Source organism: Scyliorhinus torazame, chromosome 1, assembly GCF_047496885.1.
Source record: "Scyliorhinus torazame isolate Kashiwa2021f chromosome 1, sScyTor2.1, whole genome shotgun sequence".
NCBI lineage: Eukaryota > Metazoa > Chordata > Chondrichthyes > Carcharhiniformes > Scyliorhinidae > Scyliorhinus > Scyliorhinus torazame.
Window position 1 is genome coordinate 367,335,970 of NC_092707.1, and position 22,794 is coordinate 367,358,763.

The 22,794-nt window shown below is 51.5% G+C and overlaps 1 protein-coding gene across 1 annotated transcript in view; it reads left to right on the forward strand.

Annotated features, from left to right (window-relative positions):
* Positions 1 to 22,794, forward strand: part of LOC140426477 (calpain-2 catalytic subunit-like) — a 115,994-nt gene that overhangs the window by 53,215 nt on the left and 39,985 nt on the right. The window contains exons 6-8 of the mRNA XM_072511298.1: positions 664 to 747; positions 3,334 to 3,419; positions 5,528 to 5,602. Of these exons, the coding sequence (XP_072367399.1) occupies positions 664 to 747; positions 3,334 to 3,419; positions 5,528 to 5,602 (245 nt within the window). The remainder of the gene's footprint in view (positions 1 to 663; positions 748 to 3,333; positions 3,420 to 5,527; positions 5,603 to 22,794) is intronic.

A 22,794-nucleotide genomic window follows, 5' to 3' on the forward strand; every position in this document is an offset into this window, starting at 1 on the left:
TCTGGTGGGTTCTGATGCGGTCTGGTGGGTTCTGATGCGGTCTGGTGGGTTCTGATGCTGTCTGGTGGGTTCTGATTCAATCCTCCCTAAACAATTTGACTGTGCTGCACCTAAGAAATCCTTTACATTTAAATTCATCAAACAAATTAAGAATTTTCATTTCTGTTTTGCAATATCTTCGCATTTAATTCAGGGACTCGGCCATATCTGTGTCTTTTAAATTGTTGATTACTGTGTATTTTAATGTAAGCCTCCAAATATACTGAACTATATGCTTTTTGTTCCCTCTTTCTTTGCTTTTTTTTATTGCACTGTTTCCTATCTAATTATTTTCCAGGACCTCAAGACTGGAATTCCTTGCCTTCTCCACTCTTCCCTTCATCCTATAATCTACAAGCCTTTGAAGTTCTGCTTTAGCATCTGATAGTAACTGCTTTATGATTTACCTCAGCTCCTACACTTGGTAATGTAATATCATCCGGATCTTGGCTGCTCACGGATTCTCAAATACAGAATCCGTATTCTGAATAAAATCTCATGCTGCAATAGTAATGTTAAATAGCATAACAAATGATGCATCGAGGTGACTAATGAAACATTTTTATCGATGGCTGTATGATAATGTGACAGTTGATCTTTAACTGATGCTTTTTTATGTGTTAGATCACCAGTTCAGAAGAGACGGAGGCAATCACTTCTCAGAAGTTGGTCAAAGGTCACGCTTACTCCGTTACTGGAGCAGAAAGAGTAAGTAATAATAAGAATCTTTATCAGTGCCACGCGTAGGCTTACATTAACACTGCAATGAAATTACTGTGAAAATTCGATAAAACAATGTTTTTAATACTCATTTTAAAAAAACATTCTCTGAATTGTGTTGTGTCCTCTGAAAGGGTGAAGCATTGTTTCTCTGTGAAGTGCCAAAATAATACTTCATGAATTCCACAACTTTTTTCTCAAAGATAAGACTGAAACAGGGGCACAGGTGGCACAGTGGTTGGCACTGCTGCGCTCACAGCGCCATGGTTCGATTCCGATCTTGGGTGACTTGTGTGGAGTTCTCCCTGTGTCTGTGGGGGTTTCCTCCAGGTGCTCCGTTTTTTTTCCACAGACCAAAGATGTGCAGGTTAGGTGGATTGGCCATGCTAAATCTGTCCAAAGGTTACGTGGGGGTTACGGGGATAGGGCGGGGTACTGGACCTAGGTGGGAGTGCTCTTTTGGAGGGTCGGTGCAGACTTGATTGGCCGAATGGTCTTGTTCTGCACTGTCAGGATTCTATCATTCTGTGATTATGAGCCATACTGACAGAAAGAATTGCAGTCGGCCTTTGATGCGTCATCCATTGCCTCAGACGTTCACCGTTGCATTTTCTAAGGTTCATTTTTCTGGTATTTGGTCCTCCCTTTGCTACGTGCAGCACTTAACACTATGTAAATCTGCTCAAATTCTCCCTTAACTCTGCCTTTCAGCCTCCTGTCCCTACTCCTTATGAATCCTCAAGTACAAATGGCACAGACTTGAACATATCTGACACATAACTGGTCCAGCCATTCATTTTGCCAGATCTGGCTGGACCACACACGGGTTCATCTTGAAATGCAAGACAGCCCCTGACTTATTTTCTCTGCTCCAACTACCTTCTTAAACAACTTTTCCCTGAGAGCCTGACCCTATTCTCCAACAGTAAATGTGAGGAACTCCTGAGTTTCATCTGCTCCGTTCCCTCTGCCACATCAGCCTCTTTGCCTTATCCATAGTGTCAAATCTTCCCCATGGTTTCCCTGTGATCTAGTTCTGAATCTGCAATCCTGATAGCTATTAGCTAATTGAATATAGACCAAGAATCTAGCCTGGTGATTCATTTCTATTTTTATAAGCATCTGGACCGTAATCTAATAAAATAAAGTCTGCTAATAGCAAGCTCTACAGAAAGTGCTCATGCTGACTGCAGTGGAGTCCTAATTGCACTTTGTTTAGAGTGAAACTGTTACCAGGAAGTGGGCTGGTGTGAACTTCACTACCAGGAGGCTTAGAACTCACCACACTGATCAGGAGGAGCAGAGGCTGTGCTGGATCCCACCTTACATTTAATACTGATCATTCTCAGTTGACCAGGTTGTTTCTCGCTCTTAACAGTACCTCCATTTGACATTTCTAAGAAGGCCGGTGCCTTCCAGCTCTCAATGGGGCACTATGTACTTCAGGAAGTTAGCTGAACAAAGAACGATACAGCACAGGAACAGGCCCTTCGGCCTTCCAAGCCTGTACCCATCTGTCATGATATGCAGACATGCAGATAATGATATACAGACAGGCAGCTAATGAACACCGAGAACAGGACATGACCAATGAGAAGGCAGGAGACTCAGGTGTGGTATCTCACTATAAAAGCCACGAGGCACTCACACTCTGCCTCTTTCCACTGATGAACATCCACAGAGTGAGTCAGGGTGTATTTACAGTATCACACCTCCAGCATGTGGCTAAGAGCTAGTCTGGTTCAGTCAGACAGAGTAACCACACTTGGGTTAGCAGAGAGTCGAACTCATAGAGAATTGTGCTAACTGTGCTCCTGGTTCAATAAATCAGATTGACCTAACTTCAAGGTCTGGAGTATCTTTTGGTTAAAGCTGCATCCAGTTGCAGCCTGTGTTATCCCAGAGTACATAACACAACACCCGTCATGATACCACACTTGGCCAAAACCCTCAGCACTTCCTAAACTGTGCTAGTTATTTGTTGACCCTAATCTATTTCATTCCTGCAATGTCCATATGCCCCTATGAACACCAGAAGATATGCAGAAACAAGCCATTGACCTGTTTATGAAGGCAGGTTGTTTATTTCCTGTGAGCTGAATAAAACTTTATTCTAGTTCAAAATTAAGTGGAACAAGTTGAGTTGTGTGCTACTCGGTGCAGTAACATTAAACTTTATTTTGGTTTTGTCAACGTTTGTGTGTGTATGGAGCACGGATGTGGATATATATTTTATTAAAATATGGAATACAACTTTGCGGTAATAATTGATTTGAGAATTAGGTTTCCTCCTTGGGATGTCAGCCACCTCCTGTTGTACAGTTAGGGACATTTTTATAAGTATGGCCGCATCACCACTGAATTGTGTAAAAATTATCTTGCATTGTTGGGCACTGTAGCAAAAGCAAACTAACAGCGCAGGAAGAGAAATGCCCCATTTAAACACCTGAAGCAATTCCTGTTTTATTTCTCCTGGTGGGTATTACACAACTGGCACGAAATATTAATTTCTGATGCAACGGGTAAAATAGAAACATTATGGCAATGTAGTTTCCTTGTATTTAACCATTCTAGGTGAATTATCAAGGTGAGGAGGAGAAACTGATCCGGATCCGGAACCCGTGGGGTCAAGTGGAATGGACTGGAAGCTGGAGTGACAAGTATGTTCTTTTGGGCTTCCCAAAATGGCATTTCTGCTTCATTAGTTATCAAACATCTTTATGATCTCGTTAGAAATTTTCACCTGAAGGTATTTGAAGGCATTTCCAGGGGGCAAATTGAATTTATCCTCCAGCGCTTTCAAGCTGGAAAAGACCCGTCTGTGAACAGGTCCCCCATCCTTTTAATACCTGCCCTCTGCCAGCTTTGAAACCCTCCGTCTATCTTGCCCGGGACAAATCTGTGATTGTTGCGTATCGGGGTCCAAACTGAGGCTCCGTCCACCCCCCCTGTGCCTTCTCCACTGACTCCAGATCCTTAGTGCCACCGCCACCACCGGACTGGAGGAGTAGCGCGCCAGCGAGAACGGCAGAGGTGCCGTTACGAGTGCCCCTAAGCTGGTGTCTTTGCATGAGGCCGCGTCTAACCGCTCCCACGTCGACCCCTCCCCCAGTACCCATTTCCTCACCATGGCTATGTTAGCCACCCAACAGTAGCTGCAAAAATTCGGCAGCGCCAGCCCCCCTCCTCCGACTGCGCTCTAGATACAGTCTCTTTACTCGAGGGGTCTTATTTGCCCAGACAAATCCCGAGATGATTTTGTTCACCCACTTAAAGAAGGACTTGGGGATGAAGATGGGAAGGCACTGGAAGACGAACAGAAATCTAACATTTAACCTTGTTGTGTTAAATGTTGTTAATGGTTATGAAAAAATTATGTTTTGATAACAATCTGAATAAAAATAATTTTAAAAAAGAAAAAAGAAATTGTCACAATGAATTCATCCTTCAGAATTCTTCACTTCCATGCAACAGATGGTTTGTGGGTAACATCTCCCAAGGGCCATAAACATTCTTAATGTATAAACATTAAACATTCATTTCCTCTGTCACCATCACACAGTGGTAGAAGTGTGTACAATCTACACAGTGCACTAAAGTAAATTATCTAGGCTCCTTCGACAGCATCTTTGAAGCCTGAAACCTCTACCACCTAAAAGAACAAGGGTTAGCAGATGCATGGGAGCATTACCATCTGCACGTTCTCCTCCAAGACACACACGTGCTGACTTGAACTAGATCACCGTTCCTTCACTGTGACTGCGCCAAAATCCTGGAACCCCCTTCCAAAGAGCATTGTGGGTGTACCTATGGACTGCAGATGTTCAAAAAGGCACCACCTTCTCGAAGACATTTGGGAATGAGTAATAAATGACGCCCACATCCCTTGAACAAATTACTAAAAACGTAATGAACCACTCCGAGTTATTCAACGGCCTTTATCAGAGCAGCTATCAAGACCATCAGTCTCTTGAAATTAATGCTGTTGCTTTGGTCAGGAGGTGGGGGTTCTTCACTATGCTACAGCTCCTGTGTGCTACATAGTTATGGCCCTATCGTGCCCGTCACAATTTCATACTCAAATAAAAGCCAATTTTGAGGCCACCCTAGCTGCATTAGAGGCAGAAGGATTTGGGGGAGAGTATCAGAATGACCATCACTCCCCTATCTTCAAACAAAAAGATAAGTAAATCAGTTTGATTATCCTAGAACACCTATATATGCCAAAACTAGGCACCTTGATGAATGTTAACATAGGTGTATCATTTCCTGTATGGATATAATCTTCTTGAATAACAAAGCACAGCAAACATGCACATACTCTTTAATATAATAACTCCAAAGTGAGCAGATGTCTCGTAAGTGAGCAGATGTCAACCTATTCTTTCCTCACTCTGAGCAGCTCCTGGGTGATTAAACTTGTTTTCCTTTCTCCCAGAAGCAAAGTGAAGTCCAGACTCGATAAAGAATTGGGGCTTTGATCTAACACACACAATTTTTTTTTTTAAATCTTGCTGCCAAATTCAAAGCTCTGCTAATGTTGTTCAATCAAAAAAAAACTCTGGACCCAGCCCTACAAATCAAATAAGTAAATTATATACAGCAACCCGAGATCCATTATGTTGACCCAAGTTGTTTCAGGCATCAAACACACTGCTAAAGGAGATTGTACAAACAATCAAGCTCACAAGCTAAATGTTTATGTTCACATGCCGCTCCTATGAATTGTTTGGTCATTTTTGATTTACAAATGTTCATCTCATTCCAGTGGGGCTGAGTGGGATTCCATCCCTGATGAAGAAAGAGCGAGGCTGTGTAACGAATCAGATGATGGAGAATTCTGGTAAAGTGAACTCAGTCACAGACCTTTTTATATATTTTTTTAATATAATCGCTTATTGTCACAAGTAGGCTTCAATGAAGTTACTGTGAAAAGCCCCTGGTCGCCACATTCCGGCACCTGTTCGGGGAGGCCGGTACGGGAATTGAACCCGTGCTGCTGACCTTATTCTGCATTACAAGCCAGCTGTTTAGCCCACTGTGCTAAACCGGCCCTCAGTTGTGGGTTTTATGGCCAGGTTACAATTTCCAATTACCTCGTTATAAACACTAATACAAACAGGAAACCAGATAGATGGAAATTTGAAAAAAAGACGCACAATGTTCGAAAGACCTAGTTAGGCCAGGCATATCTAAAATCTCTTTGGCAGAATTAGAAGATGTTGTAGTTGAACACCTTGGGCGAAATTCTCTGTTATCGGCGCAAAGTCCGCCGATCGGCGCAAAAAATGGCGCAAATCCGACTTGCGTCACGCTGGAAAAATGGTTGAAAAGTCTCCGGCCCGAAATGGGCTAGCAGCGACGTGACGGGATCCGCACTTGCGCACGTGGTTCATGCCGTGCAGCGTCTTACGCCGTGCACGGCGTGACGGCTCATAAGGACGCGCTGCTCCCCCCCTCCACCCGACCGGAACACCCAACTGGATGGCTGGCCGCCGCTCAGCCCCAAGGTTCCAGTCACGGGATGTGGAGGCGCTCCTGGACGCAGTGGAGCAGAGGAGGGAGGCCCTGTATCCCGGGCACGGCCGCAGAGTTGCCCCACGCCACAGCCGGCGTCTGTGGAGGGAGGTGGCAGAGGCTGTCACCGCTGCGGCCCTGACACCACGGACAGGCACCCAGTGCCACAAGAAGGTGAACAACCTCGTCAGAGCAGGCAGGGTGAGGCCCCCCCCGGCCCGATGTCCATATCCCCCCTCCCCCATATCCCCCATATCCCCCCCTCCCCCATTTCCCCCCCTCCCCCATATCCCCAAGTGAATCCAGCCCTAACCTTAACCTCTGCAATACACGCGCAACCGATGGTGTGCATTCATATACCTGCCTAACACAGTTGCCTTTTACCCCTGCCCCCCCCCCCCCCCCCCGCCCCCCCCCCCACTGACCGAACACGAGGAAAGGGCCCTGGAACTGGCTGGCGGACCTGAGGACCGGGAGGTTGCTGATGCAGAGGTCGAGGGCATACTAGCAAGTGAGCCACCGACAGCCCGTCCCCATATCCCCCCTCCCCTATATCCCCCTCCCCCATATCACCTGATCACTGCCTGCGTGTCTAACCATGCATGCTTCATTGTGTATCGCAGGACCAAACGTCCAGGCACCCATCCCCGCAGATGCAGACCGCCCGCAGGATGCCCCTCGGAGGCCACGGGAGAAGGAGAGACCCGGACCCTCCGGCATGCGACGCCCGCAGGATGCCCCTCGCACACCACGGGAGACGGAGAGACCCGGACCCTCCGGCATGCGACGCCCGCAGGATGTCCCTTGGAGACCACGGGAGACGGAGAGACCTGGAGCAACAGGGAGACAACGCCCCCGTCACGTGCGGGTGCGACGACGCAGGCGTGTGCCACCCAGCGACGAGAGGGGCAGCCACAGGTCCCCGTCACAGCCGAGCCAGGACACCACTACCCAGGACACCACTACCCAGGACACCCCTACCCCGGACACCCCTACCCGGGACAGCACTACCCAGGAAGACGAAATACCGGACAGTGACTCAGAGTGGATGGGTGGAGACAAACCCCCACCCCAAAGTGCCATGGACTCAGAGTGGGACGAAGAGCACGACGCAACGCCACTGCTGTCACCAACACCCTCCACCATCGCAGAAACACTCACCTCGGTTGGGCACTTTAGTGATGAGGCGTCTGGTACACTCACTGGTGCGCACAACACAGCCGTCCCGGTACAGCAGGTGGAGGTAGGAGCAGCAGAGGGGCCGGGCGGTCGGAGGGCAGCCCAGCCCAAGCGAACATCTGCCGCCCAGATGGATCCCGGGTTCCTGCAGTTACCACACCCACACATAGGTCCGATGCAACCACCGACCCGGAGACGAGCGAAGAGGGTGACAGGCGGCTTGCGGCGGCTGCAGTCGCAGGTGGAGGAGTCCACCTGCGTCCAGGAGCTGGGAGTGGTGCCGGTCATGCGTGCCACCCAGGCCGACACCGCACGGGTGGCGTCCGCGGTGGAGGCAATGGGTGCGACGGTGTCAGACATGGGGAACGGTTTGCAAGGCCTGGGGCTTTCCGTGCAGGCGGCGTCTGTGGCCCAGGACATGGTGCCCTCTCACAGGAGGCCATGAGCCAGTGCCAGCGCCAGATGGCAGAGGCGCTCACCGCCATAGCCCAGTCTCAGCAGGCCATAGCCCAGTCTCTGCAGGCCATGGCCCAGTCTCTGCAGGCCATGGCCCAGTCTCTGCAGGCCATGGCCCAGTCTCTGCAGGCCATGGCCCAGTCTCTGCTGGCCATGGCCCAGTCTCTGCAGGCCATTGCTGAGGGCACCGGCGCCAGTGGCCATGTGCGAGCCTGCGTCGCACAGTCACAGACAGGGTTTGCCAACCCCCTGGGCTCCATGGCTGCAAACCTGCAGACCCCTGTCGATACCAGCACGGTCCTCCAGGACTGGCAGCGCCAGATGTCGGGGGGGCGTCGGATGGCCAGTCCGTTCGCACCCCCCACCCATGTAGAGGCCTGGGGGCCATCGGGCACCCCGAGGGAGGAGGAGGTGGTGTGGTCCGTCCCGGCTCCCCCTGTAGGGGAGGTCCCGGAACACCGCGACACCTCGGACACCCCCCCCCTTCCGTCCCAGGTGCATCGGGTGGGCAACGGGTAGGACAGGCTGGCAGCTCGCCGTCCCAGTCGCCCGGGCCGCAGCCTGGCCCATCTCGGCCAGGACGCCCCAGGAAACGGCCGCCAAAGGGATCCTGTGTCAGAGGGCAGGAATCACAGGAGTCCACCTCCAGTTCTGCTGTACCGTCTGGGGAACCACGTAGACGTAGTCAAAGAGCCCGTAAGGCCAAACAATTAGACACTGAGTAAGTTGGCACGGGTGCAGGGCACAGATGAGTTTTAGGGGCTAGGGCACGTGCATGAACTCCTTTGGTTATTAAAGTCAATGTTACACCTACAGAAGCTGCCTTTGTGCTCTGTCCAAAGCATGCGGGGGTGTCATATACGTTGAGCGCAAGTGTGTATGTGAGGGGTGGTCTTACCTCAGCCCCAGGTGAGTCTGCCCCCTTCCCCTGGGCCGCCATCAACATCCCCCCCCAGGCAGAGGACGAGACCGTGCACTGCAGTGTCACAGCCGCATGCAGGGATGGTCCGGGTGGATGGTGGTACTGTGGCCATGGGTCAGACATAGTCTAACGATGTGGAGCCAGGAGCTCATCGCAGGGCGGGTTGTCATCATCCTCCATGGCCTGCAATAGACACGCGTCCACCCGCAACTGTATGAGCCCGGCCCGTTGTGCCGCCGGTGGATCGGCAATGGGGGGGGTGGTGTGCATGCGGGTGGGGTGGGTGTGGTTGGGGAGGGGGGTGAGGGTGCTGGGTGGGTGGATGGGTGGGGGGTGTGGGTGGTCGGCTGTTGCCATGGTGTGCGGTCTGTGGCCACACTACCCGATTCCCACGCCCATCTAGTCAGTGAAGCGGGCGGCTATCAGTCTGTCCCGTGCCCGCTGGGCCAGCCGGTAACGGTGGACAGCCACCCGCCTGTGTCTAGCCCGTCTGCCCTGACCATTGCCCCCATCCCCCTCATCTGGGGAGGACTGCGCCTCTTCCTGCTGCTCCTCCACTCCGCCCTCCTCTGCCTGCGGCACATCGCCCCTCTGTTGGGCTATGTTGTGCAGGACGCAGCACACCACAATGATGCGGCCGACCCTATCTGACCGATACTGGAGGGCGCCCCCAGAGAGGTCCAGGCACCTGAAACGCATCTTCAGCACGCCAAAGCACCTCTCTATCACTCCCCTTGTCGCTACATGGGCATCATTGTAGCGGTTCTCCGCCTCATTGTGTGGCCTCCGTATAGGCATCATCAGCCACAATCGCAATGGGTAGCCCCTGTCGCCCAGCAACCAGCCCCTCAGCCGGGGATGGCGTCCCTCGTACATGCCGGGGATGGATGACCGCGACAACACGTATGAGTCGTGTACACTGCCTGGGTAACGGGCGCAGACGTGCAGGATCATCATGCGGTGGTCGCAGACCACCTGTATGTTCATCGAATAGGTCCCCTTCCTATTGGTGAACACGGCCCTGTTATCTGCAGGTGGCCGCACGGCGACGTGCATCCCATCGATCGCGCCCTGGACCATGGGGAACCCGGCCACGGCAGAGAGGCCCACGGCCTGGGCATCTTGGCTGGCCCGGTCCACAGGGAAGCGGATGTAGCGGTGCGCCATGGCATATAGGGCAACTGTCACTGCCCGGATGCACCGATGTCTGCGATATGTCGGACAGGTCCCCACTCGGTGCCTGGAATGACCCCGTTGCATAAAAGTTCAGGGCCACCGTAACCTTGACGGACACGGGGAGAGGGTGTCCCCCACCAGTGCCACGCGGTGACAGGTGTGCCAGCAGGTGGCAGATGTGTGCCACGGTTTCCCGCCTCATCCAGAGTCTCCTCTTGCATTCCCGGTCCGTGAGGTCCTGGTATGACTGCCGGGGCCGGTACAGGGCGCCCCCGTTGCCGTGGGGCCGCGACGTCCTCCTCCACCTCCTCGTCCTGTCGGTCAGGTGTCCCTCCAGCCTGGGCGGCTGCCGCCTGCCCCTCTGCGGCAGCCTGCGCCGCCTCTCTGGCACGCTCCTCATCCTCCTCCTCATCCAGGGCAACATAGACATTAGCGGCTGCCGCCACGGCGGCCAACATCGCTGGATGATCGGAAAACATGACAGCCTGGTTGGGGGTTGGGACGACATGTCATCATTGCCCATATCCCCTCCTTCCCCCCAGCCAGGTGGCATGGACTGCATGGGTCCAACTGTTGGAGGCTGACACCTGGCCAGGTGGACCAACTCACTTGCCCTCGCATCCCCCTCCCCGGCACGGACCCACCCATCCCCCTCCCCGGCACGGACCCCCCCATCCCCCTCCCCGGCACGGACCCCCCTCCCCCCCATCCTCCTCCCCGGCACGGACCCCCCCCCCATCCTCCTCCCCGGCACGGACCCCCATCCCCCTCCCCGGCACGGACCCCCCCCCCCATCCCCCTCCCCGGCACGGACCGCCCCCCATCCTCCTGCCCGGCACGGACCCCCCAATCCCCCTCCCCGGCACGGACCCCCCTCCCATCCTCCTCCCCGGCACGGACCCCCCCATCCTCCTCCCCGGCACGGACCCCCTATCCTCCTCCCCGGCACGGACCCCCCTCCCGGCACTCCCCCGGAGCCCAGCCCACTCTAACCACCCCTCCCGCCGCACACACACACACACAACCCTAGACACACCTCTCCCCACACATTCAGACTGCGGCCACGCCATCGCCTGCCCAGCGGCCAACCCCCCAGGCCGTCACTCACAGGTTCACACCGATGAAAAGGAGGTTTGATTTACGTCGACGTGACCGGTCATCACGTCGACGGGACTTCGGCCCATCCGGAAGGGAGAATATCGGCAGGCCCAAAATCGGCTGCCTTGCACAGACCCGTGACATTCTCCGACGTCTGCGGCGCCATTAACGCCCCGCCGACTTTTCTCCCTTCGGAGACTTCGGCAACCGGCGGGGGCGGGATTCACGGCGGCCAATGACGCCCCTTATGAGGAAATTGGCAAAAGGAAAAAAGGGTTGGGGAGAGGGTCACGTATATATCATGAAGAGATTGTTACTGCACTAGTTCTCCTAAAATAGAATATAGGTGTCTGACAGACAATGTCTTGCTTTCATTTAGTCCTTTTTAATGCAGAAAAAGCACTTCATGGAACTGATGCTGGCCCAAAAGAGGAGATACTAAGAGAGATGTTAAAATGTTTTCATGGGTGGGTTATAATCAGGGCCTTAAAGGAGAAGAGAAAGATCTGGAGAAGCAGAGGGCTTTTGGAGAGGTTTCACAAATGAGAAACCTACGTTTTATTTTAATTTGTTCATGGAATGTGGGAGTCACTGGCCGGGCCAGCATTTATTGCCCATCCCTGATGGCATTGCTGTGGACCTGGAGTCACATTTAGGCCAGACCAGATAAGGACGACAGATATCCTTCCGAAAGGAACCAGATGGGTGAACCAAGTGGCTGAAGGCAAGGGGAGAAGGGAGAGACCAGATTTAAAAGACATTGAAAGTTGTTTTGGGGACCAGCAATAATCCAGGGTGATGGAAGCAGTGTGTACCATCTACAAGAAACAAAACCTGGTTAGGAATTTAGCTAAGCAGAAGAGAATCGGGATAATAGGTATGTGTTCTAATTCATGGGCTGAATCTTTTGTGGTGAGCACAGAAGATAGAATGATTTCCGTTGGGAGGTGGCTGGCCATGCGCAATCTTGCACTGTTCAGCTCATTCAATATGCATCCACATGGAGCTTGCTGATTCTCGTGGCAGGAGCAGGCAGGAAGTCGTTAACCCCGGTGTTACCTTGAGGGGTCAAAGGTTGAAAGGGCACCCGGACACCTGCAGTATCCCTACGACCGTTGCCTGGCCTCTACTCCATCCTTCCTTGGTCATGCTTCAAGCAACTTGCCCTGCCACCACCCGATCTCGAGCATAGGCTGGCATTCATGCACAGTCCCCAAACAGGACAATGCAGATTAACACTACTCATGGAAGAGGTCGACCTTGCCGGATGCTTATGTGCAGTCATAAAAGTAAATGTTCTAATTTCTCACTGGCAGGGAATTTACTTAGCAAGGGGAACATGATTCGGTCGAGGTGACCTTTTAAAGAGTGTGCACGATGTGCTAAAGCTCAGGAAGCTCAACCCACTTGTAACCTGCTTTTAACCGTTCTTGAAAGTCCAGAGAACTTGATGCACGATCAATTATTGCGAAAGCGAGATTAGAGAATAATCGAAGGCTTTATTAGACAAGATGTGTTCCCCAACAGCTCGTAACAGAAAATGTCTGCAGCCGGGGGTGAACACCTCTTTATACCGTCCACTGGGCAGTGCCAGCAGACAGGGATTTACCCACGTATCTCTAATACAGTAGTACCTCCAACACAGGTACCGTAATACATATAATACAGTCTACCACGTGATGTCCCGGAGGTGGACTTCCTGGGAAAAACAAGAAGACGTTCATAGGGGGGTTTCATTAGTTGTGGTACACAGGAGTGACCATATGGAATGGAGTGCATCGGGGAGGACCTCCTGCCAGCGGGAGACCGGTAGATTTCTAGACCATAGGGCCAGCAGAACAGCCTTCCAGACCGTCCCGTTCTCCCTCTCCACCTGCCCGTTTCCCCGGGGGTAGTAGCTGGTCGTCCTGCTTGAGGCAATGCCCTTGCTGAGCAGGAATTGACGCAGCTCGTCACTCATAAAGGAGGACACCCTATCGCTGTGTACGTAGGTGGGGAAACCGAACAGTGTGAATATACTGCGGAGGGCTTTAATGACGGTGGCATCAGTCATGTCGGGACAGGCAATGGCAAAGGGGAACCGGGAAATCTCATCGACCACGTTCAGGAAGCACGTGTTGCGGTCGGTGGAGGGGAGGGGCCCTTTGAAGTCCATACTAAGGCGCTCAAAGGGGCGGGAGGCCTTCACCAGGTGTGCTTTATCTGGTCGGTAGAAGTGCGGCTTGCACTCTGCGCAGATTTGGCAGTTTCTGGTGACGGTCCTGACCTCCTCTATGGAGTAGGGCAGGTTGAGGGTTTTGATGAAGTGGAAAAATTTTGGTACTCCCCCTCGAGTAGAGGATCTGTAACTTTTGGTCCTCCATGGGTGGGTCTGTGGACGCCCTGATGTAGCTCTGGAAGCAAGCCAGCCAGTGATCAAAGATGGCCGAAGCGTTTGCCGCATGGGGGCTCAGTTGCAAACGGTCCGGCTTGATGCGGAGCTCCATCTTTCAATATCTTGTCTAATAAATTGATGCACGATCAATTATTGCGAAAGCGAGATTAGAGAATAATCGAAGGCTTTATTAGACGAGTTGTGTTCCCCAGCAGCTCGTAACAGAAAATGTCTGCAGCCGGGGATGAACACCTCTTTGTACCGTCCACTGGGCGGAGCCAGCAGACAGGGATTTACCCACGTATCTCTAATACAGTAGTACCTCCAACACGGGTACCGTAATACATATAATACGGTCTACCACAGAACTTAATTCCGATTGCCGCCGGGAAATTAATTTTTGCCGTCCCATAAAATTAAGTTCCCCTGACTGCCAAGCTTCCCATTGCTGGCTGGACCAGAAGATTCCGCCCATAGAATGTACCTTGTGGAGTCTCACAGGGACCTGGGTCTGGCCTTATCTGTTTACTGTATTTATTAGCAACTTGCATTATGGAAAGCTGCACAATTTATCAATTGGTGACATTTGGGCAGTGTAGAGTGTAACATTACAGAGAGATAGCGAAAGACTGCAAAAATGTTGCAACTGGATTTTAATGCAGTTAATGTGAGGTCATCCATATTTGGCCGAGAAAGGCTAGGAGGGGATACTTTCTAAATCAGGGTTTTTAAAAATGCGGATCGCGACCCATGGGTGGGTGTCTGGAGGGTCGCGGAGTGATCGGTTGCGGTGGTCTCGATCGCAGGAGAAGCATCCCAACGGCCACTACCGGCATTTTATTGAGAATGGAAGATGCTGCTGGCTTTTAAATGAGAAGAAAATAAGGCTATGTGCAGTCTTCCAATCTTAAGCAGCAGCAGTGAGCAGGTCATGCGCCATGTATGTACATGATTTTGGCGTCAAATCTCGGAGGAGCGCTTCTTCCATTATCGAGCTGCTAGCAAGCAAGGCAAGAGGACTGTGAAGGTGAATTATTTTGTTACAAAAAAGAGACGGCCAGAGACACAAATCGGCAGAGTACCTAGTGGTCAGCATCTTGCACCTGAATCTGCTGGAGAGAGCTGCTCAGGAGAGTCCACGGCACGACAGAACAGTGCTAATGTTAGCTCTGTACAGAGCTCCGCGGCCTCTGGTTAACAGCCTCCAAAGAAGAAACTAACTCTGGACCAAGCAGTATAAAGATGATTTCTTGAGGTATGGTTTTGCCAATTGTGGAAATGCAAAAAAGGATGCAAAGGCCGTATGTGTTATATGCAGGGAGGTACTGGCATATGAGAGGAGAAGTTTCAGATTTTGAAAGGGAAGTGGTGGGTGAACAAATCCTTTTGAGGTTGAGACTCTAGAGTCAGTTTTTAACTTGCAGGTGACTCCAAATGAAAAGACTATGGGCGCGATTCTCCTAAATGGAGACTAAGTGTTCACGCCGTCGTGAACGCCGTCACTTTTCACGACGGTGCAAAACGGGCGCGGGGTCAACCGATTCTGGCCCCCATAGGGGGCCAACACGGCGCTGGAGCGGTTCATGCCGCTCCAGCCTCCCTTCCCGGCGCCAAATGGGCGCCGCGCCAACCTGCGCATGCGCGGGGGACTTCTTCAGCGCGCCGGCCCCAACGCAACATGGCGTTGGGGGTTCAGGGGCCAGCCGTGCAACAAAGTAGGCCCAGGGGGGGGAGGCCGGCCCACCGATTGGTAGGCCCCGATCGTGGGCCAGACCTCATTGGAGGCCCCCCTCCCCAACAGGCCGCCCCCCCCCCCGACCCTTCGCGCAGAGTTCCCGGCGGCAGCGACCAGGGGTGAACGGCACCGGCGCAAATTGGGCCGATTCTCGGAGAATCGCGCGCCGGCGTCGGGGCGGCGTGGCGTGGTCACGGTGACTCTCTGGCCCGGCGTGGGGCTCGGAGAATTGCGCCCTATACCTGACCTGGGACTGCACATTAAAAACACACCAAAAGTCCATGAAGCTGTCAGCATTCTGGTGTAACATCTTCCAGGAGTATCCAGTGCCGAGTAAAACGAGCATTTTGTTACTGTTGCCCCTCGTGACGACTTATATGTGCGAGATTGGATTTTCTGTTCTCACAAAGATAAAAATGGCATGAAGGGACTGGGTGAAATCTGCAACTGATATATGTGCATTTCCCTCTCCCCTGTGAACCTGATTGGAGTGAGATTGTGGGGACCAAGCAGGCTCCCCTTTCGCGGATTAAGGGAAGCGAACGGGACATGGGTCACGAAGGCTGGCCGACATGGGTCACGAAGGCTGGCCGACATGGGTTACGAAGGCTGGCCGACATGGGTTACGAAGGCTGGCCGACATGGGTTACGAAGGCTGGTCGACATGGGTTACGAAGGCTGGTCGACATGGGTTACTAAGGCTGGCCGACATGGGTTACGAAGGCTGGTCGACATGGGTCACGAAGGCTGGTCGACATGGGTCACGAAGGCTGGTCGACATGGGTCACGAAGGCTGGCCGACATGGGTCACGAAGGCTGGTCGACATGGGTTACGAAGGCTGGTCGACATGGGTTACGAAGGCTGGTCGACATGGGTTACGAAGGCTGGCCGACATGGGTCACGAAGGCTGGTCGACATGGATCACGAAGGCTGGCCGACATGGGTCACGAAGGCTGGCCGACATGGGTCACGAAGGCTGGCCGACATGGGTCACGAAGGCTGGCCGACATGGGTCACGAAGGCTGGCCGACATGGGTTACGAAGGCTGGCCGACATGGGTCAAGAAGGCTGGCCGACATGGGTCACGAAGGCTGGTCGACATGGGTCAAGAAGGCTGGTCGACATGGGTCACGAAGGCTGGTCGACATGGGTTACGAAGGCTGGTCGACATGGGTCACGAAGGCTGGCCGACATGGGTCACGAAGGCTGGCCGACATGGGTTACGAAGGCTGGCCGACATGGGTTACGAAGGCTGGCCGACATGGGTCACGAAGGCTGGTCGACATGGGTCACGAAGGCTGGCCGACATGGGTCACGAAGGCTGGTCGACATGGGTTACGAAGGCTGGTCGACATGGGTGACGAAGGCTGGTCGACATGGATCACGAAGGCTGGTCGACATGGGTCACGAAGGCTGGCCGACATGGGTCACGAAGGCTGGTCGACGTGGGTCATGAAGATCGGCCAGTTGGCAAAAGTGGGTCCCGGAAAAATAAGTTTGAAAAGCAGTGTTCTAAACAGCGGAAGTCCAAAGAGACCTGGGGGGGTCCATGTTTGGCAATCATTAAAATGCCATCAACAAGTACAGAAAATATTTTTTAAAAGCAAATTGAATGCTGACTTTTATATCTGGAGGATTAGAATACGAGGGTGTAAAGATCCTGATTAGATCATAACAGTAATCACAACAGGTTCTGGGCGTCACACCTTTAGAAAGAAAATAGGCCTTTTGAGGGAATGTTGTGCGGACTTAACAGAATGATACCTGGGTTCCAAGGGTTAAATTATAGGGAATGATTACACACATTAGGGCTGTATTCCCTGGAGACTAGAAATGTGTGATTTGATTGATGCTGTGAAGATATTAAGTGAAACAGATCTGGTAGGTAGAGAAAAAGCGTTTTATTGATCATAGAATTTACAGTGCAGAAGGAGACCATTTGGCCCATTGTGTCTGCACCGGCTCTTGGAAAAAGCACCCCACTTAAGCTCACAGCTCCACCCTATCCCCGTAAACCAGTAACCACCTAACCTAATGGCAATTTATCATGGCCAATGCACCTAACTGGCACATCTTTGGACTGTGGGAGGAAACCGGAGCACCCGGAGGAAACCCACGCACACACGGGAAAATGTGCAGACTCTGCACAGACAGTGACCCAAGCCGGGAATCGAACCTGGGACCCTGGAGCTGTGAAGCAACTGTGCTAACCACTGTGCTACCGTGCTGCCCTCTTGGAGAGTGCAGTAGAACGAACGGGCATAGTCTAAAAATCAGAGCTAGACCTTTCAGGAGTGAAAATGGCAAACACTTCTGCACACAAAGGGTAGTAGGAGTTCGGAACTTTGCAAAAGGCATTTGATGCTGGCTGGAATGTTCATTTTAAAATGAGGAATTGATGGATATGGAACATATGAATTAGGTCACCATACATCCATGATCTCATTGAATGGTGGAACAGGATAGAGGGGCTAAATGTCCAACTCTTCCTCCTAATAAAGAAAAGGCTCCAAAGTCGATTATCTGAGATTTGCTTCCCTCTTCCCTCCACCTCTTGGCTTGAGGCTGTGAAATGAGGCCCATAGTGGGGAACCAACAAAGACTTCCTAGTGACAAGAAAATCAAGGTGGAAAGGAGGGGAAGGTGTGCAACTGTTACCGTCAAGCAGCACGGTAGCACAAGTGGATAGCACTGTGGCTTCACAGCGCCAGGGTCACAGGTTTGATTCCCCACTGGGTCACTGTCTGTGCGGAGTCTGCACGTTCTCCCCGTGTCTGCGTGGGTTTCCTCCCACAGTCCAAAGACGTGCAGGTTAGGTGGATTGGCCATTGCTAAACTGCCCTTAGTGACCAAAAAAGGTTAGGAGGGGTTATTGGGTTACGGGGATAGGGTGGAAGTGAGGGCTTAAGGGGTCGGTGCAGACTCGATGGGCCGAATGGCTTCGTTCTGCACTGTATGTTCTATGTTAAAGATGCATTGTGCTGAATGCAGCTACAAGTGCTGGGCAGCCGGAATCTTGAAAATGCAGTTGTAAGTGACTTGTGGAGAGTTATTTCTTGGGGCAGACAGAAGCGTGCTGGTTGGAAGAGGATAAAGTCATGCTGATGGGTAAAAGAATTATAAAGAAGGTTTCGGATAAGATATTCCACACGAGTCTCTTCCCACTCTAATTACCTCTTCCCGTTCAGAAGGAGACTATTTGACCCATCATGTCTGCACCAACCCTTTGAAAGAGCACTCTACCTGGGCCCACACACCCGCCCTATTCCCATAACCCCACGCATTGATCATGCTGGATCGCCTAACCTGCACAGCTTTGGACACGAGGGCACAGCTAATCCACCCAGCCTGCACATCTTTGGACTGTGGGACGAAACCGGAGCTTTCCCGTGTGACTTCAGTAAGGCCTTTGACAAGGTCTCTCATGGTAGACTAGTACAAAAGGTGAAGTCACACGGGATCAGGGGTGAGCTGGCAAGGTGGATACAGAACTGGCTAGGCCATAGAAGGCAGAGAGTAGCAATGTAAGGGTGCTTTTCTAATTGGAGGGCTGTGACCAGTGGTGTTCCACAGGGATCAGTGCTGGGACCTTTGCTCTTTGTAGTATATATAAATGATTTGGAAGAAAATGTAACTGGTCTGATTAGTAAGTTTGCAGACGACACAAAGGTTAGTGGAATTGCGGATAGCGATGAGGATTGTCGGAGGATACAGCAGGATTTAGATTGTTTGGAGACTTGGGCAGAGAGATGGCAGATGGAGTTTAATCCGGACAAATGTGAGGTAATGCATTTTGGAAGGTCTAATGCAGGTAGGGAATATACAGTGAATGGTAGAACCCTCAAGAGTATTGAAAGTCAAAGAGATCTAGGAGTACAGGTCCACAGGTCACTGAAAGGGGCAACACAGGTGGAGAAGGTAGTCAAGAAGGCATACGGCATGCTTGCCTTCATTGGCCGGGGCATTGAGTATCAGAATTGGCAAGTCATGTTGCAGCTGTATAAAACCTTAGTTAGGCCACACTTGGAGTATAGTGTTCAATTCTGGTCGCCACACTACCAGAAGGATGTGGAGGCTTTAGAGAGGGTGCAGAAGAGATTTACCAGACTGTTGCCTGGTATGGAGGGCATTAGCTATGAGGAGTGGTTGAATAAACTCGGTTTGTTCTCACTGGAACGAAGGAGGTTGAGGGGAGACCTGATAGAGGTACACAAAATTATGAGGGGCATAGACAGAGTGGATAGTCAGAGGCTTTTCCCCAGGGTAGAGGGGTCAATTACTAGGGGGCATAGGTTTAAGGTGAGAGGGGCAAGGTTTAGAGTAGATGTACGAGGCAAGTTTTTTACGCAGAGGGTAGTGGGTGCCTGGAACTCACTACCGGAGGAGGTGGTGGAAGCAGGGACGATAGTGACATTTAAGGGGCATCTTGACAAATACATGAATAGGATGGGAATAGAGGGATACGGACCCAGGAAGTGTAGAAGATTGTAGTTTAGTCGGGCAGCATGGTCGGCACGGGCTTGGAGGGCCGAAGGGCCTGTTCCTGTGCTGTACATTTCTTTGTTCTTTGTTCACTGCGAGGAAATCAACGCAGCCATGGGGAGAACGTGCAAACTCCACACAGACAGTCACCCGAGGTCGGAATCGAACCCGGGTCCCTCAAGCTGATGCAACAGCACGAACCACTGTGCTGCTCCCACTGTGCCACCTTGCCGCCCCAGATAGAACAGGATAGAAAATAGAAAAGGATTTAACTCTCTTAATGTTCAGCTAATTTGTGATCACAAAAAGCAGATCCAGCATGTTTTTTCTAGCTACCCAGGGAGCTTGCGTGATTCAAACCTGGAGCTGGCACAAAATGTAACGGAGATATTTGAGGGAGCCCAGTGCTTAGAGGGATGGTCCCTTGGTGTTAAGGGGTACCCCCAGAAGGCTAATGTCGCCCGCTCGTTGGTCACAACAGTGCACCTGAGGAGAGACACAATACACATTCCACCACAGGGTCCTTAATAGGGAAAGCTATTGGTCTCTTAAAGAGTTTCTGATGTTTGGACTGGCCAGACAAGTCTCTCCAGTACTCATCACTAGAGTGTCCGGCTCATTGTTGTTTTCAGTGCCTTGCACAACATACTGCTGCAAAGGTGGGGTTGTGTTGACGGAGGGGGAGACGTGGAGAAGCGAGACGTATCCTCGGGCGAGGAGGACTTTGAAAGGAATTACTCTGAAGAGGGTGAGGATACAATTGCATTGGTGTGCCATGGCAGATGTGTCAATGACAACCTCCTAGCTACAAGATTTCAAGAGGAATAAGGTGAAGTCACGTTTTCATGATCAAAGTTATCTTCAGGTTTAGTTGCAGGGGACACAACTAAACCTTTGTTATCTTCAATATATGATAAAAGGTCATCAATGTCACAATGATCGTGGAGGAAACATGAGTTACCATCAACCTAAATGAAGGGGTCATTCTTGGAAGGTGCAGTAGTCTAGTGAACACGTGGCTGCTGTGGAATGGGATAAGCACTTCAATAGCTCACTTCCATACGCAACTACTCACAGTGCCGTCCTTTCAACCACGATGCCAACAAGCCTGGGCATGGCATCCTTTAAGCAGTTGAAATGTCTTTGCACACATGGATGAACTCATGCTAGTCTGAGAGCAGCTTAGCAAGTCGGTGCCAATAGGAAAAACATTTGCCAATGATTAACATTTGACTGTCGCAAGAGAGAGCAACATCTGGACAGCACCATCTCCAAAGGCAGCTCTCAATGATGAACAATGCAAAAGCCGCATCTCGCTAATGAGCCCCATTGTGCATTCAAAAGTCTTAGTTTTTCGAACTGATGCGATGTCTATGTGCTGCCGTGACATCCGCAGCAGAGGTGGAGGCAACCTGCTGACTGTTATGCCCTGTTGCCTGAAATGACTTGGTGGGCATCCTCTGCAGGCCTGAAGCCAGGATGGCCCGGCCTGGTAGGGGTCGTCTGCTCTGAGTCAGGTGCACATTCCTCAGCCTGACCTGCTGGAGTTGATGGAATCACAGGCAAAGGGGATTTACAGTGGCAGAACTTGCTCAGGGGTCCGGGCTGGATGTCACTGGGCTGTCTGGGTGGTGTCCTGCTCACTTTAGGTGCCAGCGGGCCCTCCGAAGGTCTTTGAGAAGAAGAAGCACCCGGAGCAGCACGGTGGTACAATGGTTAGCACAGCACCAGGGACCCGGGTTCAGTTCAGGCCTTGAGTGACTTGTCTGTGTGGAGTTTGCATGTTCTTCCCGTGTCTGGGTTTGCTTCCTCCAGGTACTCCGGTTTCTTCCCACAGTCCAAAGATATGCAGGCCATGCTAAATTGCCCCTTCGTATTTAGGGATGTGCAGGTTAGGTTATGGATATAGGGCAGGAGTGGACAGGGGAGTGAACTTGGGTGTAGTGCTCTTTCCGCACGGTAGGGATTCTATGATGCCCCTCTCTGTTAGCCATTGCTGGAACACCCTCATGGCTAGAGCAAGTGTGTGCAGGTCTGAAGGCAAAATTGGCAGAAACTGCTGGTCCTGGGTCTCCAAGGTGGCTGCCACCCTTCCCATGGGTATATCAATCTGCTTGCATACCAGAACCATGACATTCGTTCCAGTCTGCAGGTGCCCTAGGATAACTCTGCCTGATGTTCCCCTACATCTCCCAACATGTCTCTTAGGGCCAATCAGATTGTTAATTCCTTCCCTGCACTACAGGATGGCCCTTTTCCTTTGGTCACATGTGCCAACCTTCCTGGCGCCCTCCTTCCAGGCCTGCAAGGTGAGGTGATAGGACTTCCTGCTCCCATCCCTTTGAAAGAGAATGTTGTGCCTTTCCTGGAGGAGAATCCCCAGGGAGGCCTCGCTGAACTGTGGAGTGGAGGGTTTTATTCTTTTGTGCACCATTGAGGAGCAGAACGAAACGCCACACTGTGATGATTGAATGTCTGTCCAGCTGCTGTTTAAATATGCCTCCAGGACCTTCAACCCCATAAGGTAATGGCAGAGCGGACTAATCATTGCCCACCCCTCCTACAAGATTCGACGACCTCCTTGTTGATGCATAATAAAATAATTGAAAAGTGCAAATCGTGTGGATTAATTGGATCTGCTGCCCAGCAGGAATTACGCCAACTTTCCCACCTATCTCTGCACTTGGATCTGCCCTCATTTGTTGACATTGGATTTGTTTTGTTTATTGTCATGTGTACCGAGGTACAATGAAAAGTATTTTTCTGCGTGCAGCTCAAACAGATCATTTAGTACATGAAAAGAAAAGAAACTACAAAATGGGGCAGCACAAAGTACAAAAAGTAAATACCTAGACGCCTCAGAGGAAGGACTAACACTAGGATTAACGCGAACGCCCATATGGAGGATAAACACAAAAATGAAGTGGTTGACTGAATGCCTGTGGTCATGTTGTAATTCCTTTGTTATCATTCCAAGTTGTTTAAAAACACAGGACATCCCATTCACAACTGTCTGCATTTCAGGGCGGTTTAATTAGCTAGCCATTCTTTAAGGGGCTTTTGACCAGTTATCTTTTTAATTTGTCATCGCTTTG